Source organism: Calliphora vicina, chromosome 3 (assembly GCF_958450345.1).
Source record: "Calliphora vicina chromosome 3, idCalVici1.1, whole genome shotgun sequence".
Classification (NCBI taxonomy): Eukaryota; Metazoa; Arthropoda; class Insecta; order Diptera; family Calliphoridae; genus Calliphora; species Calliphora vicina.
In genome coordinates, this window is record NC_088782.1 from 3,318,194 (window position 1) to 3,335,276 (window position 17,083).

Below are 17,083 nucleotides of genomic sequence, written 5' to 3' on the forward strand. Positions count from 1 at the left end.
TTCAATACAAGCGCAGGCTGGCTTCAAGGGTATAAATAAGCAAGTCTAGCTGTTAAAATTTTGGAAAAAGCCATTGACTGGGCTGAGAACAATACTAAAGATTATGAAAATATCTTAGTTTTACAAATTTCTTGATTTAGCAGTACAAAAAGCCAAAAGTACATGTACAAAACAAGCAACCATTAATGATTTATTTGTTCCTTTATAAAAATATAATAAAATGTACATTTTTTATATAAAATTTTATGATTTTTTCAGTCTCGATAAAGTGAATTTATTGGATAATGTGAACAGGCCTTGCATTAATTAGTTCACTCTATCCCGAATCCACTGTATGTTAATATAGATAAACAAAGTTTTGTGATTTATCAAACAGTTACACAAATGGATAACTTTCATAGAAACAAATTTCCTATTTTTCTTTGATTTACTTAAAATCAATAATTTGTTGCTTAACTGATTATTGCAATAAACGATTCAATTCTGCTATAACGAATCGGATTAGAATTTGGAAAATTATTTCCATTTTCCACAAACTGTATAAAAACATGAGTAATTTCAAGTAAAATTATTGTATTAAAAACCTTTCTATCCGAAAAATCTTCTTTGTTAAAATACCCACCCGACTTTTCGTTTAAAACGTTAATTTACCGCCGGCAATTAAATTGAATAAAAAGATGTTTGATTAAAATTTTTTTAATAATATTTATTTTGTTTTTTTTTTGTTTTGTTTTTGTATTTTTTTTTTGTTTTTGTTGTTTTTGTATAGAATGGTGGTGGTAAGAACCGATGACTTGTTTTGTTTCTTATTTATCATTTATTCCATTTAATTATTTTAAAGTTTTTTTTTTAATTTATTTTGTTGGTTTAAATATTATACAATTCTATTGAAGGAATGTTTTTTTTTTTGTTTTCAATTTTATAATAATTATAATAATTGTTTGTTTGTTTGTTTTTTTTATTATTTTAGCCATAATAATTTTACCATTAATAATAATAATATTTATTACATAATTTTCTTGTTTAAATTTCTTACAAATGTTCAACACTTAAAAATTTTCACAATTATAGATAAAATTTAGTTTAGGAATTTGTTTTTTGTTTGTTTGTTTATTTTTTTTAAAGAGAAATATTTATAAAATAATAAAAAATAAAACTAAACAGAAAATATATTATAAATTTAAAATGTTTTTACAGCGAGAGGAAATAAAAATGATTTATATTAGAAAATATTACACTCACAGAAATAAAAGGAATATGCAGTATTTATGTATATTTTCTTGATTTTTTATTTATTTATTTTTGTTCTTCTTTGTATGAAATAAACTAAAATTAAGTATAAAGTTTAAAACAAAAAAGGTTTGAGAGGGGCTTGGGGGGGAGTTTCTTTTATACAAAATTAAATTAAGTTTAACTTTTATTTATTTTAAATTTTTATATAAATTTCTATACACAACTTACAGACTAAAGAAAAATTTTGTTAAATTTTAACTAAGTTTTTTGTTTGTGGATTTTTTTTCATTCTTTCTTTCTTGTTATTTTAAGAGGCGTATAAATCTTGTTGATGTTGTGGTTTTTTGTTTAAATAACTATTATTATTTTATTTATTTATTAATTAATTATGATTTTAACCTACAACTTTTATTTGTTTTTCTTGTGTTTTTTGACTAAAATAACTAAAGAATTCTTAGTGATTTCTCTGGTTGTCTTTTCATTCAATTCAATTCATTCATCCATCCATCCATCGTTTTATTTATTTTTTTAAGTGTTTAAATATTATTTTTGTTGTTGTTGTTGTTTCTTGTAATATATTTAAAAATTATTAAGATAAAAATTCCTACCGACTAATGACTTAACTATTTACACAAGAGGAGTGGAGTGGAGAGGATTGGATTTATAGATTTACATTAAGATTTCATTTTGAAAAAAATAAACAAAAAACAAAAAAATTAAATAAAATTTTTAAAAAAAATTTTGAAATATATTTGTTAAAATTTTCAATGAATAAAAAAAGAAAGTGTTTTTGTTGTTTTAAGGGAGAAAAAGTGTTAAAAAGTGTTTGATTGTTTGGTTTTTGCCATAAAATTAATGAAATACCTTTTGGAAACATTTACCTGGTGGTTTTAACGCCGGCAGGTTAACAAGTCCTTACAAATTTGTTTACTTTTCAACACATTTTTCAACTTTTTCAATAGTTACACTTTTTTTCTTTGAATTTCCATTGATTTTGTTTCAACATTTTTTTTATAAATTTCATTTAATTTGTTTGCTTTTTGTTTATCTGGCTTAAAATTTAATTGTATTTTTTTAACAGAAAAAAAATAATAAAAATTATAATAAAATTATTAAAAAAAAAAGTATTTAATTTATAATTGTTTATAAAACATCACTTTGTAACTCGTTTGATTTGAATTGCCTTTTTTTCATTATTAAATTTATAAAAGTTTTTTAAAAACTTTGTTGTTTTATTTAAAAAAAAAATTGAGTTTCTTTAAGAATTCCATAAAATTCACTTAATTTTAACACAGACTAATGCACTGGTTTAGCTCGCTCCTTCCTGTCTTGGACGTTCTGTACGTACTTAGTCCCTTTATCCTGCTAAAAGCAGCTCAATTGGAGTAACGTCTTCTTTCGTTTAGAAAAAATAAATGTAGAATACTAACAACAGTCTAAAGAACTGAAAACTTTGCTTCCCTGAATATTTAGAAATTTCCTAAACGCTCTTCTAATTTTGTTTTCCTGACCTTCAAAGAAGTTTTAACATTGTGCAAATTCCAAAAATGTCTTGAGCATTTCTCATGATTGACTTATTTCACCACTTGTTCTAGCCCCAATTTTCTTGGAATATCAGCGAAAACATAAAAAAGAAGTTTCTCTTTTAGCGGCCTAATTTTCAAAAAAGACTTCATATCCGTTCTATTTCTAATCTTGCGAAAGTCTATTTATTTTAAGACGATTCATAACCAAACCATGCGGCTGAGGCTGCTGCTGCGGCAGCAGCTGACGTATGCTATTCACCGGAACCGCCAAACGTATTAAAATGTCTTACTGCTCCGGGAGCGGCGGCAGCGCCGAATTGCAAACTCCACTCGAAGAGACGACGGGCATGCAATTGCTGTTGCTGCTGCTGGTGGTGATGATGATGCTGCTGCTGGTGATGGTGCTGGTGCAACGAATGTGGATTCAAATTCAAGTGATGCATGCTGCTGGCTCCGCTCACGCCCAGGGCCGAAGACACCGAGGAAGGTGAGGCAGCCGATGAGGAGGCCTGCAGAACACCGCTCGTACTGTTGCCGCCCGGTGATGCTTGGGGCTGTTGGAGGTGATGGTGCTGGGTGGAGGAGTGTTGCAAGGCCTGATCGCTGGTGTGGAACAGATGCGGATGATGGGCGGGATTTAAGTGAGGATGCTGGTGGTGATGATGGTGAGCAGCGGCGGCATTGTGGTAACGCATGGGATCTATGTACATGGCAGCTGCTGCAGCGGCTGCTATGGAGGAGGCTTGTTGTTGCTGCTGTTGTTGTTGCTTAACCTGTGATAAATGCTCGTTATCATTGTTGTTGTTGTTGCTATTATTATTGTTGTTGTTGTTATTGTTAGCATTTGTTGATCCCAGCGGACTTTGAGGTGACATAACATTCGTGGTCATGGTGGCCGACGACCCTGCTGACGAGGAGGGTGTATTGGGGCCATGCTGCTGTTGTTGTTGCTGTTGGTGTTGGTTATGTTGATGTTGCTGCTGTTGTTGTTGCTGATGTAGGGAGGCAGGAGTGGACGCAGCTGCAGCTGAGTTCGACTCCTGGATTTCTGATTGCTAGTGAGCCGTCAACTGATGGCCCGCGGCCGATTGCATGTTTTGTGGACTCAGCATTGGCGGACTGTGGCTGTGACTGTGTGTGCCCATGGGACTGCCGTGCATGTCGTGGTGGGGATGATAGCCGCCATGGCCATGCATATGGCCGGGAGGCATACCGTCCATCATGTCTCCACCCATGGTATTGGGCGGCGTCATGCGCTTCTCTTTCTGTCTACGATTGCAGAACCACACTCGCACCACTTCCTTTTCCAGCTGCAGACTGTCGGCCAACGAGGAGATTTCTTGGGCAGAAGGCTTTGGCTGTTTGTGGAAATGTTGTTCAAGGGCTCCCTTAACACTGACCTCTATGCTGGTGCGCTTCTTGCGCTTTCTACCCTGAGCAGCGATCTTATCAATGCTGGTGGGTGAGCCTGTTGTGGAGTCGGCTTCTTCCAGCCATTTCTGCAGCAAAGGTTTCAGTTTGCACATGTTCTTAAAGCTCAGCTGCAAAGCCTCGAAACGACAGATGGTGGTTTGGGAGAAAACATTGCCATAGAGAGTGCCTAACGCCAGACCTACATCGGCCTGTGTGAATCCCAGCTTTATGCGGCGCTGTTTGAATTGTTTTGCGAAAGCCTCCAGATCGTCGGAGGTGGGTGTATCTTCCTCGCCGCCACTGACATCCCGGTCACCGTGCATGTGATGGGGATGTATGGGTAGCGAAGGCGATTCACCTCTTAAGGCATGATGTAGGGGAGCCACACTTTGGTGATGGGCTGGATGTGCGGGATGTAACATTCCGTTCATGGCATGATGGTATTGCAGCGGCGAACCACCAGTGGGAGCATAGTGAGCAGCTGCATGAACGGGTGCATGCCAGGCATGGGGCGAGGCCATGCCCTGTTGTACTCTGTGTTGTTGTGAGAGATGTGACATTTCTTGTTTAACGGCATCGGCGGGATGATGATGAGAGTGATGGGACTGCAGGGCCCAGGGGTCTGTGGGAGGTAATGAAGTCCAGGGATTTGAGCTTAAGCCACCAGTGGGTGTAACGGAGCTAAGGCTGGCTGAGACGCCGGAGCCGGAACCACCGCCTCCGCCACCGCCAGCGCCTATGGTGCTGGGACTGGGCGATGATGGTAGCTGGTGGTGAGCGGCTGCTGCAGCGGCGGCGGCATGATGGTGATGGTGGTGTTGCATGTATTTCATTTCGCCGGCATCGGTGGCCGAGCGAGGCGATGATGTGTGGTAACCGCCTCCTAAAGCCATATCGAGATCACCGCTGGACGGTGTCATGTATGAGGTGGCGGCCATCCCCACCGCTCTAGGGCTGTTCAAGCCCTCCACGCTGGCGGGGTAGGGCTCCAAGTTGGGGCTCAGTTTAACGACTTTGAAAACCGATCTATCAAAAGAAAGACCAGGGTCCCTATGCTCATTCCACTCAAACCGTGAGGCAACCGTCTTGAAGTCTTGCGTCGTAACGAAAACAAACGAGAATTTTATCCAGCAAAAGGTTGAGCGGCTTTTTCGAAAAAAAGCAGAGCTCAACTATATTGAGGGGGACGTGTTAAAAAATGATTTTCTCGCCCAAAGCAACAAGTTGTAAGTGCTTTTGGGGACTGCTATTAAATGTTGAGAGTTCAGAAAAAACCGACGGCTTTTGGCAATTTTTTATTTTGTTCAACAAATTTTATTTATTAGGCAGCTTTTTTTTGTGACTGGGTGGCAGGTGTTGAAGCGTTTTTAATTTTATTTTAATTAGCTTGTTTGTTTCTTAAACACTGAATGAACATGATTTACACTTTTCTCATTTATTTAAAACTTCTTTGCATTTAAATTTAATTTCAAACAAAACTTTGAATATTGGTGTTATTTTTTGCTTTAATTGTTTTAACAATTTATTGATTTTATTTATTTTTTGGTAGGTTTGTTAAACAATTTGTAATTTTTTAACCGTTTAATTTAAACAATTATTTTTTTTTTGTTTATATGGTGGTGAATTAAGCAACACTCGCGGTATTTTTTTTTAAAAAAACCCGATTTTTCTTTTACGTCTTGAATTAAAAAATCGTAGGAGTTTTATGCTCAAGATCTAGTTTGGAAATGTTTGTTTAAATTAACTTTTTTGTGTTTTTACGAAACAACTTTGAATTTTGATGCAATTCGTATGTGTGTGTGTTTTTATAATTTCTTTCTAATTTATTTGAATTTCTTTCTTATTTTTTAACTTGAAAGAATATTTCAATTTTTTTTTATTTTTTGGTTTAATCTTGTGTGAGTTGTTTTTCTGCGGAGTCTTTAATAAATTCACGTGTAAACTCGTAGAGCTATCGAAGTGAACTAACGTCATGCATCGTCAAACGAAGGTACAGAGAGCAAGCACAAGGCAAGAAACTAATACAACTCTACACACAAACTCAACCAACAAACGCACACAGCCAACGACTTGGCCCATAGAAACAACAACGCAACACATATTTACAATAGGAAACACTCACATACAGACACACACACACCACCAACAATTCTCTACACGCATTGCGATGTTTAACGCGCTTACACGGGGCAATAACAACAACTCAGACTCAGCTACACACACACACGAACGTACGAGCAACAACGACAACCTCAACGAAGATGATAGCAAAGAGGAAGAAGAACAAGCAAAACATTCCAGTCCAACACGACAAAAAGAGCAAGTCAGAAGGGGAGAGCATTACTTAGAAATAACTGTATTTCAAGGCGAGAGTCAGACAAAGCCAGAAATATTTACTTGAAACTAACCACGAGAGCAAAAGAGACAGCATAGTTAGCTAAAAGCATTTGGTTAAACAAAGCCAGAGATAGATGGAAGAAAATTCATATTGGATTTTTATTTACCGTATTTTTTGGTGACTGGAAAGTGTAATGAGAGCTGTGACAAAGAGAGCGTGCAAAAAAATAAGCCAAGCAAGAGTATTCCATTACAAGAGTTCGTCTGTGGACTATGTATTTGTAATAGAAACGGAATGCTTCAAGTTGTATGAGTATCGGAGGTACTCGAGTGTAGAGTAATGCGGAAATATTGTTTTATCAACCATAGTTAAAAAATATAAATGTTTTAAGAGCGATACAATGTACTACACACAATATTTATGAGGGAGAGAGATAAAGAGTAAAGAAGATGTTGGCCAAAGACTGGCTATTCCAATGTTACGCCTATTTATTACATTTAAACAATTGTTAGAGTGTTGTTTTTTTTTTTTTTTTGCTATTGTGTGGTTGTACGTAGTGACATTTTTAATTACTGTTTACCTTTGAGTGCTAGAAAGAGAACAAAATTTTGTTGTTGTGTTTCCTTTTTTGTGCTGTCTTCTTAATGTGAAAACCACAAACATACAATATAACACCCTCTCTCTATCATTATCTAGCTATCCAAAGGTCTGTATATAACTATCCCCAACAGCCAGTTGTCCATTAATCCAGCGAATACAACTAAAACTGTAATTTTAGCGATATTTTGGTTGTTATTATAATAAACTATTTTAAATAAAATATTGTCTAAATTTTCCTAAGAAAATAATTAAAAGTTGGTTTCATTCTAATCTTGGCTCTCTTTTTATTGCTTAAAATATTCATAAAACAGCAGCAGCAACACAACCACTATAATAAACATGCTCATTTTATGCCGCCAACTCTTCTTTGGAAAGGAAGTGTTTGCTTTTTTCAGTTGCTTCCACATTTTATTGCTCATACGCACATACATCCATCCATTTTATTGTACATATTTTGGGCTTTGTTACTCTATTTAGCCAAGCATTAGCTGCAGTTGGACTCTGTCTGTTGTTCCTTAAATAGTCGCGTGAAAATCTAAATACCAACAAAAGCAAAATTTGTTTAAAATTTCCCGCAAAAAAACAAGAAGAAAATTCATCATCTTTAAGAGTCAAACAGGCAACTTTTGCTTTCGTTTTAGTTCATTAAGTTATGGTGGGGTTTGCTGCTGTTGTTTTCTTTCTATTTCCATTTCTGTCATTTGCCACCAGAGTGGGTGGTGTCACTTACGCTTGACTTGGGTTGCTGTCATTAAACATTTTATTTTGTTAAAATGTTATTTATTTCTTGTACTCAGAGAGTGTGTTAAAGTGTTGTGTCTCCGTGTGTCATGGTAATGACAGAAAACAACAACAACAAAAATATAATGAAAAAATCATCAGTGTTGTACATAATTATAAATTACTAAATTATATTAACTAAAATCAATAGTTTGTTTTGTTTTTTTGCTTTAAATATGGTTATATATTTGTTTTAATTTGATAAACAAATTATAATCATATTAGTTGTAGTGATTTTGGTCGAAAGTAGCTTTGTTCCAGTACTTGCAGAAAATCGTTCCAATACTCATGCCCGTAATTTCAACAAATGGATATCTACGGTGTAAAATACTCAGCAGTTAAGTTTGCCTAAAAGGCAACTTCATATCAATTTCAAATCAATATTTGTTGAAATTACTAGCATCAGTTCAAATATTATTGTTGCTGTAGTGTAGAATAAAAATATTTATAAAATAAATAAGAGATTCCTGATTATTGTTAACAAAACAGTTTCTACATGTGGACATTTTTTTAGTGATTATTTCAATTTAATAGCAAACGTAGGATTGCTACAGTGAAATTAATTTTCTTAAGAATTTAAATATGTATATTGTTTCTTCCGGTATTTTTTTTGGAAATTATTTTAACAGTTATTAACAGTTATTTTTGTGACCAAATCTGTTGCAGGTTTCAGGCAAACAATTTTTTAATACAAAATGTAATTTATTTAACTGTTACAGGAATAATTCTAAATACAAATATTTGTTTAAAAAACATAATAATTAGAAATATAGCGTCGGAATTTAAAATATATGTAGCTCATTTGCTGCAGCAACGTCATAACTAGGGTATTCAAATAATCGGGTTCCTGGTTTAATCGGTTAATCGAGCAAATAATTAATCGGGGTTTAGATTTAATCGGTTAATTTTAAATTATTCGATTAACCGAATAATTTGTATTTTAATTTTATATTGAAAGGAAAAACACGAATTTTGTGTACTTTTATAAGCATTTTGTTAATAAAAAAACAAAAACATAAAAACCAAACAATTCAATAAAACAATAAATAGGAAATATTCTGAAAAAAACTTTTAAAAAAAGAATATAATTCAAATGCTTTCCTTTGAAACGATTTTTTTTACTTTTTAATAAAACTTGACTTGACAAAACTCTCTCACTGATTGTATAAATCGAAAGTAAGGCATGATAAAGAATATCCAATTTCTCAGTTATGTTTTAAGTTTTCTCTAAGCATATAAAATCCTCCATCATTCCATTGGAGTTCTTTTTGGATTTTTTTAGATTTTGAATACTTTATTAGTTACGTCAAGTTCTGATAAAAGACTCGTTTCAGTAATGTCTTCAGTTTCGTCTAATACCATGTCGCCCTCGGACTCATTAGGACAAAGTTCATCATAGAAACATTCTAGAAAAAAGGTCATTTCCAAATTCCTTAGTTTCAGTTTTCGTACAATACTTCAAAAAAAACTATTGCTAGAAGGAAATGTTCGAGTTCAGAAATAAAATGTGTGTGTTTTAAACTATATTTCTATATAAAGTGACAAAAAAAATAAATTTCGGTTAATCGGTTAATCGACACAAATTAATCGGTTTATTTGTTATTTGAAAATCGTCAATTTTAAATTATTCGAACAGTTAACCGACCAAAATTAATCGGTTAACCGATTAACGGTTAATCGATTGAATACCCTAGTCATCAACTCAAAATCCGGGTGTTTTGAACTGAGTAATACAAAATATGCGCCGTTCTTTAGTCTTTCATATAGTTTTATCAGTTTTAAAAAAAGTCAATTATTTTTTGTAGGAGAGTGATTTTTCGTTGTGAACGTCAAAATTATGATTCATGTTTTCTCGTATATTTGACAAGTAAACATTTGGGTTAAATACAGTTTAGAAAGATATTAATATCTACTATTTAAATCAGATTTTATTTCTGAAATCGCATGATTTGTTGAACATTTATTTAAGAAATATTAAAATGTCATAAAACATTCAAAGCCGTGTTTCTCGAAACGACTTTATTTGAATTATGACGTTGTTGCAGCAAATGAGCAATATGTATGTCGTTAGCTTAGGGTCTAAAGGTGTTAAGTCCATTTCGATCGACTTTTTTTATGTGGTTCTTATGCAGAGGCATGCTATGCTTGCACGTTTTAATTTAATTTTTTAATTTAATAAAAAATTTCAAATTTATATTTTGAATCAAATATCAATATAATATCGCGCAAAGGGCGATATTATCGTATGTTACATTTTTACATAGTAAAATATTATACCGATATTGGCTATTTTTATGGAAATATTACAAAGTTAATTTTATCGAATGTGAAATTTATTTTATTAAATCGGTTATTGTATCGAATTTAAAATTTGGTATTGATGATACCAGCCAATGCAAAGAAATTTATTAATAATAAAGCTCTCCTGTAAAATTTGGTTTTTGTAACATACGATAATTTCGAGCAAAGGGGTCGATATGTTCTTGGAAGTCATATTAGAAAATTTATCCGAAAATTTAAAATGTAAGTCAACATTCTAAATCCAATATAAAAAAATCGGATGAATTTTTTAATATGAAAATATTATGATAGATAGATTTCTAACAATTCATTGGTTTTTTTTGTCACAATTGGACATGTTAAGTAAAATGTAGTATTTTTATAAGTCACAGGACTAGTGCGCTTAAAATAATCAATCTAGGTAATGCTAAAAGTAGCCGCATATTCAGTTGTGTTAGGTAGATACAAGTTCCTTTTGATGGTCTGGCCATATTTCAGCAGCTCATAATAGATAGGAACCTTTTGCTCCCACCAAATACAGAGCATTACCTTAGCGCCATGAATATTTGACTTTGGTGTCAATTCAGATGGTTGTCCGGGTTTCACATACGATCTCTTACGCTTTGGGTTATCATAGTGGAATAATTTTTAATCGCAAGTAATGATTCGGCGCAAAAATGATTTTCTTTTATATCGTTCAAGCATTATTTCGGAAATGCAAAATGGTCTTTCAAGGTCTCTCTTATGGTACCCAATTTCCCTGCTTTTGGATGTATCCTGCTGTTTTGAAATTACTGATTGAATGCTCCTGTTGAGTTTGACAATAATCTTTATGGAGTAATGCCTCCAATTCTTGGTCTTCAAAAAGAAGTAAAGCAAAACTTCTCGCATTTGACGCTTTGTTGGAATCAAATTCGACATTTTCGAAGCAAAAATAAACTTTGTTGTTTACACTATAATGCTCAATAACCAGGTGAGAATAATGATAGATTTGTACCCTTCAAAATGACATATAAGTTATTAAAAACAAAAACCACGTTTAAAAGATACGCATTCTATTGTAAATCCCGCAAGTCATACAGCCAAAATGAAATTTTATTCTCTCCGTAGCTTTTTGAGGACAATTATGTGACAGAAAAGCCTTTAAATCAATTGATAAAAATAATGTGGCTTGAGGGCAACCCTCATTCGATTCCCTCCAGAGACTCTAAGTTTATCTGCAGATACATTTTAGAAGCACTGCATTTTTGGGCATCATTTACTTTCGAAGACTCTGCGAAGCTGTAATACTAGTCACAATACCAATTCTCTTAAAATTAAACGGTAACGGTTGTCAACCTTGATTCAAGTTGAAACAGGCTACAACATTATTTATAGAATAATGATTACTACGGTAACAGTAGCTTAACGGTAACGGTTGTCAAACTTGATGCACATAGAACATCTATCTTTCTGGTTTTTCCACAAAACTTTCACTGACATAAATACGTATTTTAAAAAAAAATATTTCAAATTTGCATGGGATCTGTCATCACAACTACTACCAGACCGATCACAAAGATGGACAAGAGAGCTGATTTACTGAAAATATTAAAATTTTGAGGAAACAATTTTTGGAGCTTTCTAAAATCCTTTCATATTGCATGAATATGTATATAAAAATACTAGGCGAATTCTTGCTATTTTTAAATTTTTACCAAGATTTCCAAACGCTAATTTGGATTATTTTAGTAAAGCATTTTAATTATTAATAAAATTTACAAACATTAAAAATAAGTTGACAAAGGTGTTATTTATTATATTTTTATTATTGTAGATTTCAATGAACTCAATTATTGAAATCAAAAATTTGGTTTTTTTTTCAATAATTTAAATTATTTATAGAATATCGGTAAAGGTATTTACTACATCGGTATTATATCGCAAAAAGGTATTTTAGTGAAAATGAATTTTAGGAGTAACGGTATCCAACCTTGATTTTTACGTATTTTATGTATTTTATAATGAAAGTATTTATACGTTTTCGCCGTTAAATAAAAATATATGATTATATTTTCTTTCCCATTGTTCCAGAAATCTGCAGATCGAAAAAGTCAATAGATTTTTTCACTTTTTTTATACTTATCAAATTCGAGAAATTGTTTAACTATGTATATTAAACCATTTACAGTCCAACCATTTAATGTGTAAAGTATATGTATAATTACATTTCTCAAACCCTGCTATTTAAAAACACAAATATTTTAATTTAAATCAAATTTATATTCAAAATAGCAAAAACAGACAAATCGAAAAAAAAAACCCACAGAGACAGGTCAAAACTAACAAAAAATGCAAAATATTCTTGAACTTGTACTTGTGTACTAAATACTTAAACTATGAACAGACCTGACTGAGTAGCAAACAAATAAAATAAAAATAAAACAAGTGGCAAAATATTTAGCAAATGAATATGTAAAAGAAGCGAAATTAACAAATTACAAATCATCAAAACGCTTTAATGTTTGCCGGCCAATGAATAATAATTTTAATGCAATTACAATAGATTTGAATTACAAATTAAAGAAGAACAGAAGAGACAAAACAAAAATGAAACAATTGCAATGAAAATAACAAATAATTTCTAGGTCAAATAATTAATTTTTGTAACAAATTCGTCCTTTTTGTTAAAATAAATAAATAATTCATATACATATGTATAAACAACATCCTAAACAAAAGTTAAAAAAAAAAGATAAAATTTCAGGGGTTCTTTTGTTAAGTGAAAGAAAACCACTTGAATTAAAGTTGAAAATTATTGAAATTTTAAATCAAGCCGGTGAATATTAAACGGATAATCAGACACACTCTCTCTCTCACTCACAGACACTTGCATCTAAACAAATTGTTTTGGGTAATGCTTTGGTTTACTAGGAGCTTGTTGATATGTTGTTGTTTGTCAAGAATATTTAAATACATAATTATAAAAACAAAAATCCTGTTTGCGTAATAACCAACCAACATTTATTTCATATTCTGCATAAAATTATGCTAAATACGCACGCGCCAATGCAGCCTTAAAAACAAATTTATAAAAAAAATTTAAATAATTTGATGTTTTTTTATATTATTTGTGGCTGCTTTCAAAAGAGCAACCATTATAAACAATAAGGACTTGTTGCATAGAGAGATAGCAGTTGTAGTGTAAAAGAGGAAGAAGCCACTAAAAAATAAAAGAGTGACAAAAATTTACACTGTTACCTCCTGCTCTTACAAAAATATTAAATTTGCATACGAACAAACAGACAGACAGACATACAGACAAACGTATGCTAATCAGTTTAAACCCGATTAAAAGGGACAATTCGTGTACTCTTGCACACACATCCACAAATATACTCACTCGTTTTTAACAGTAACATCAGCAACAACAGCAAACACTTTAAAGAAATTTATGCTGCTCTGTTTTATTTTGCATATTTCTGTTGTTGTTGTTTATTAGTGTAAATCTTCTTCCTTTTGTTATGTTTATTACTTTTTTTGTAGTTGTTGTCTGTCCATTTCTAATTTTTTTGTTTTAATCTGTCCTTGTGTCTCTCGTTCCTATATTAGATTTCATTAAATATTTGATGAATTTATGAATGAATGGAAAAGACAAATTTAGTCATCATTAACATATTTTTTTTGTTCATTTAAATTGTTTGACGCCTTAGACAACAACAGTTAGATTGAGAGTATGTACAGTGAGTGAGTGGTATTTAATATGCAAGTACTCTTATGTATGAATGTGTTTGAGAGAGTTTGTATTTGTTTTGTTTATAATTTTTACACGGGCCTACAATAATAAACACACTACGATTAGGACACATTTATGATGATAATTATGACGAAGTCAACGACGATCACGATGTTCATGATGACAATGTTAATGTGGTTAAGTAAACATTTAAACAAATTAGCATTTTTTTTTTGTTGTTTTTGTATGCATTTGTAAGTAAATTTTGTTGCTCTTACTTCACTTTTCTTATTGTATGTAGTCTTGTGTCTGTCTGTCTGGCTTTATAAATAATTGATTTGCATTGACTTAAAGTTAAATTTAACAAAGAAAAAAAAATAACGCAAAACATCTACTACAAAAATTTGCATAATATTTGTTAACTATTTTAAGTATTTGCTATAGGTATTTATGTATTTAATAATAAATATTGTTTGTTAACACATACCTGATTTTTAAAGATTTCTGTTTTTCATTTTTTTTTTTGTACCAGCAAAACTAAAATTAATAAATCAACATCAAATTAAATAAGGAGCGTTTTTGGTAAATATCAATATTTATAAGACAATATACATATGAGTGTTGTACTGTGTAATTTCTTGTCATATATTCAATTGAGTAGAACTTTGTTTTATATAAATATTTAAATACTTAACGGCTAAATCAATAAAAATTTTGTGAATGGAAAAAAAAATATTTTTAAAACATAATTATTTCATTTAAAGCTAATTTTAGTCGCCAAAAAATATACATAATTTGTGGTTTAATTTAAGGAATTTATAGTCAAATAAAAAATTAGCTTGGATTTGGAAAAATATTGTTTTTATAAAAATTACCATGGGAAATATATACTGAAAAATTTACTAAAATCATAGGTCCAAAATCAATTTTTTGGTTATTTAAATTTTTTTATAAAAAAAAGTAACTAATTACACAGGTCAACAGCAAAAAAAAAGGCTCACTACCTACTATAGAGATTTAATGCATATGGTTAGATTTTTCTTAAATTTTTTTTTTCTAAAATTGTGAATTTTTTTTTAGACGTTTCTCCACTTAATTTATGATGACTCAAAAAGGGTTAGTCCGATATTATTGAAGTAAACTTAGAAAAGTTCAAATTTACATAACCTTTAATCCGTTTATATATTGCGTTTCAATCGGCTCAGTAGTTTCGGAGTAATAATAACAAATGGAAGAAAAAAATATATCTTTTATATAAAAATATGAAAAATCGAAAACCGCAGAAATTGTTTAGATTTATTGCTTTATCGCAAAGCCACATATAATAGAAACAAAATGAGATATCGATCATGATTGATTATTTTCGAATTTATATACAATTAAGTGAATTCGCTCATTTTCACAAAATTGTGTAAAAGTGTGTAAAAGTAAGTTTTTATACCCTTCACCTTCGTGAGAAGGGTATATATAAGTTTGTCATTCCGTTTGTAATTTCTACATTTTTCATTACCGACCCTATAAAGTATATATATTATGGATCCTTATAGATAGTGAAGTCGATTAAGCCATGTCCGTCTGTCTGTCTGTTGAAATCAATTTTCTGAAGACCCCAGATATCTTCGGGATCCAAATCATCAATAATTCTGTCAGACATGCTTTCGAGAATTTTGCTATTTAAAATCAGCAAAATCGGTCCACAAATGGCTGAGATATGAGGAAAAAACCAAGACAACATCGATTTTTGACCCATATCTGGATTACTAAGACATTAATATAGACAATATGGATATCTAATGATAGATATTTCAAAGACATTTGCAACGACGTATATAAGACCATAGTAAGTTGGACCTACAATGGGTCAAAATCGGAAAAAAAAAAAATGAAAAAACAAAAAAAAAATTTTAAAATTTAAAAAAAAAAAAAAAATTAAAATAAAAATCGAAAAAAAAATTTGTTCCAAAAAAATAAAAAAACAACTGGAAAAAAATTACATTTTGTTTACCTAAAAATATTTAAAATTTTGAAGTATAATTTGGTGAATAGCATAGCACTCTTACTTGTTGTTAAAATTTTTGTCACAATAAGATATTTTTGCTATTCATTATATGTGGGTTTGCGATAAAATAATAAATCTAAACAATTTTTGCAGTTTTCGATTTTTCATGAGTTTTTTAAAACACAAAAATATATTTTTTGCTTCAATTTGTTATTAAAACTCCGTAACTAGTGAGCCGATTAAAACACAATTTATAAACGTATTAAAGGCTATGTAAATCTAAACTTTTCTAAATTTATTTTAATAATATAATGAAATCATACGGTTTCATGTCTGACGGATCTGTTGTGTTCGGTACAGGTTCCCAGTGATGGTCTGGCCAGATTTCAGCAGCTCATAATAGATAGGACCCTTTTGCTTCCACCAAATACAAAGAATTACCTTAGCGCAATTGGTATTTGGCTTTGGTGTCGATTCGGCTGGTTGACCGGGCTTCACATACGATCTCTTAAACTTCGGGTTATCGTAATCGATAAATTTTTTATAGCAAATAATGAGTCGGTGCAAAAACGATTATCTTTTGTAGCGTTCAAACATCATTTCCGACATGCAAAATTGTCTTTCAAGGCTAATTTTTTGCTTAAAGTTTATTAATAAACAATATTTTAAGTTTCATCGAGCTTAAAGAAACACCCTTTATTGCCTAATGGATTTAAATTCAAGAAAATTTTAATGATTCAATAATAAATTAATTATTTAACGAATAAACTCTCAAAGGATTGAATTCAATACGTTTGAAGTACTAAAGAATTAAGAGAATAAATTAATTTGTACTGAATGCTTAAGAGAATATATTTATACCCTTCACCATGAGTGGACCCCACAAAGTATATATATTTTGAATCGTTATAGATAGCAGAGTCGATATAGCCATGTCCGTCTGTCCGTCTGTGTGTTGAAATCAACTTTCTGAAGCCCCCAAATAACTTACATACACGAATGATACATCAATATCTCCGAAATTCTTCCGGCTCGGTTGCTATTTAAAATCGAGAAAATCGGTCCACAAATGGCTGAGATATAAGGAAAAAACCAGGACAACCTCGATTTTTGAGCTATTTTTGACCCATATCTGGATTACTAAATCATTATTATAGACAATATGGATATCTAATGATAGATATTTCAAAGACCTGTGC

The 17,083-nt window shown here is 31.5% G+C and overlaps 2 protein-coding genes across 2 annotated transcripts in view; one reads left to right on the forward strand and one right to left on the reverse strand.

Annotated features, from left to right (window-relative positions):
* Positions 1-680: 680 nt before the first annotated feature.
* vvl (ventral veins lacking) lies at positions 681-6,289 on the reverse strand. Its single transcript, XM_065503508.1, is given in 1 exon segment — positions 681-6,289. A coding segment is annotated over 1 exon segment (2,100 nt). The 5' UTR covers positions 5,111-6,289; the 3' UTR covers positions 681-3,010.
* The window catches only part of LOC135953883 (putative uncharacterized protein DDB_G0292330), a 29,632-nt gene continuing 18,693 nt past the window's right edge, over positions 6,145-17,083 (forward strand). The window contains exon 1 of the mRNA XM_065503909.1: positions 6,145-6,495. Within this exon, the coding sequence (XP_065359981.1) occupies positions 6,145-6,495 (351 nt within the window). The remainder of the gene's footprint in view (positions 6,496-17,083) is intronic.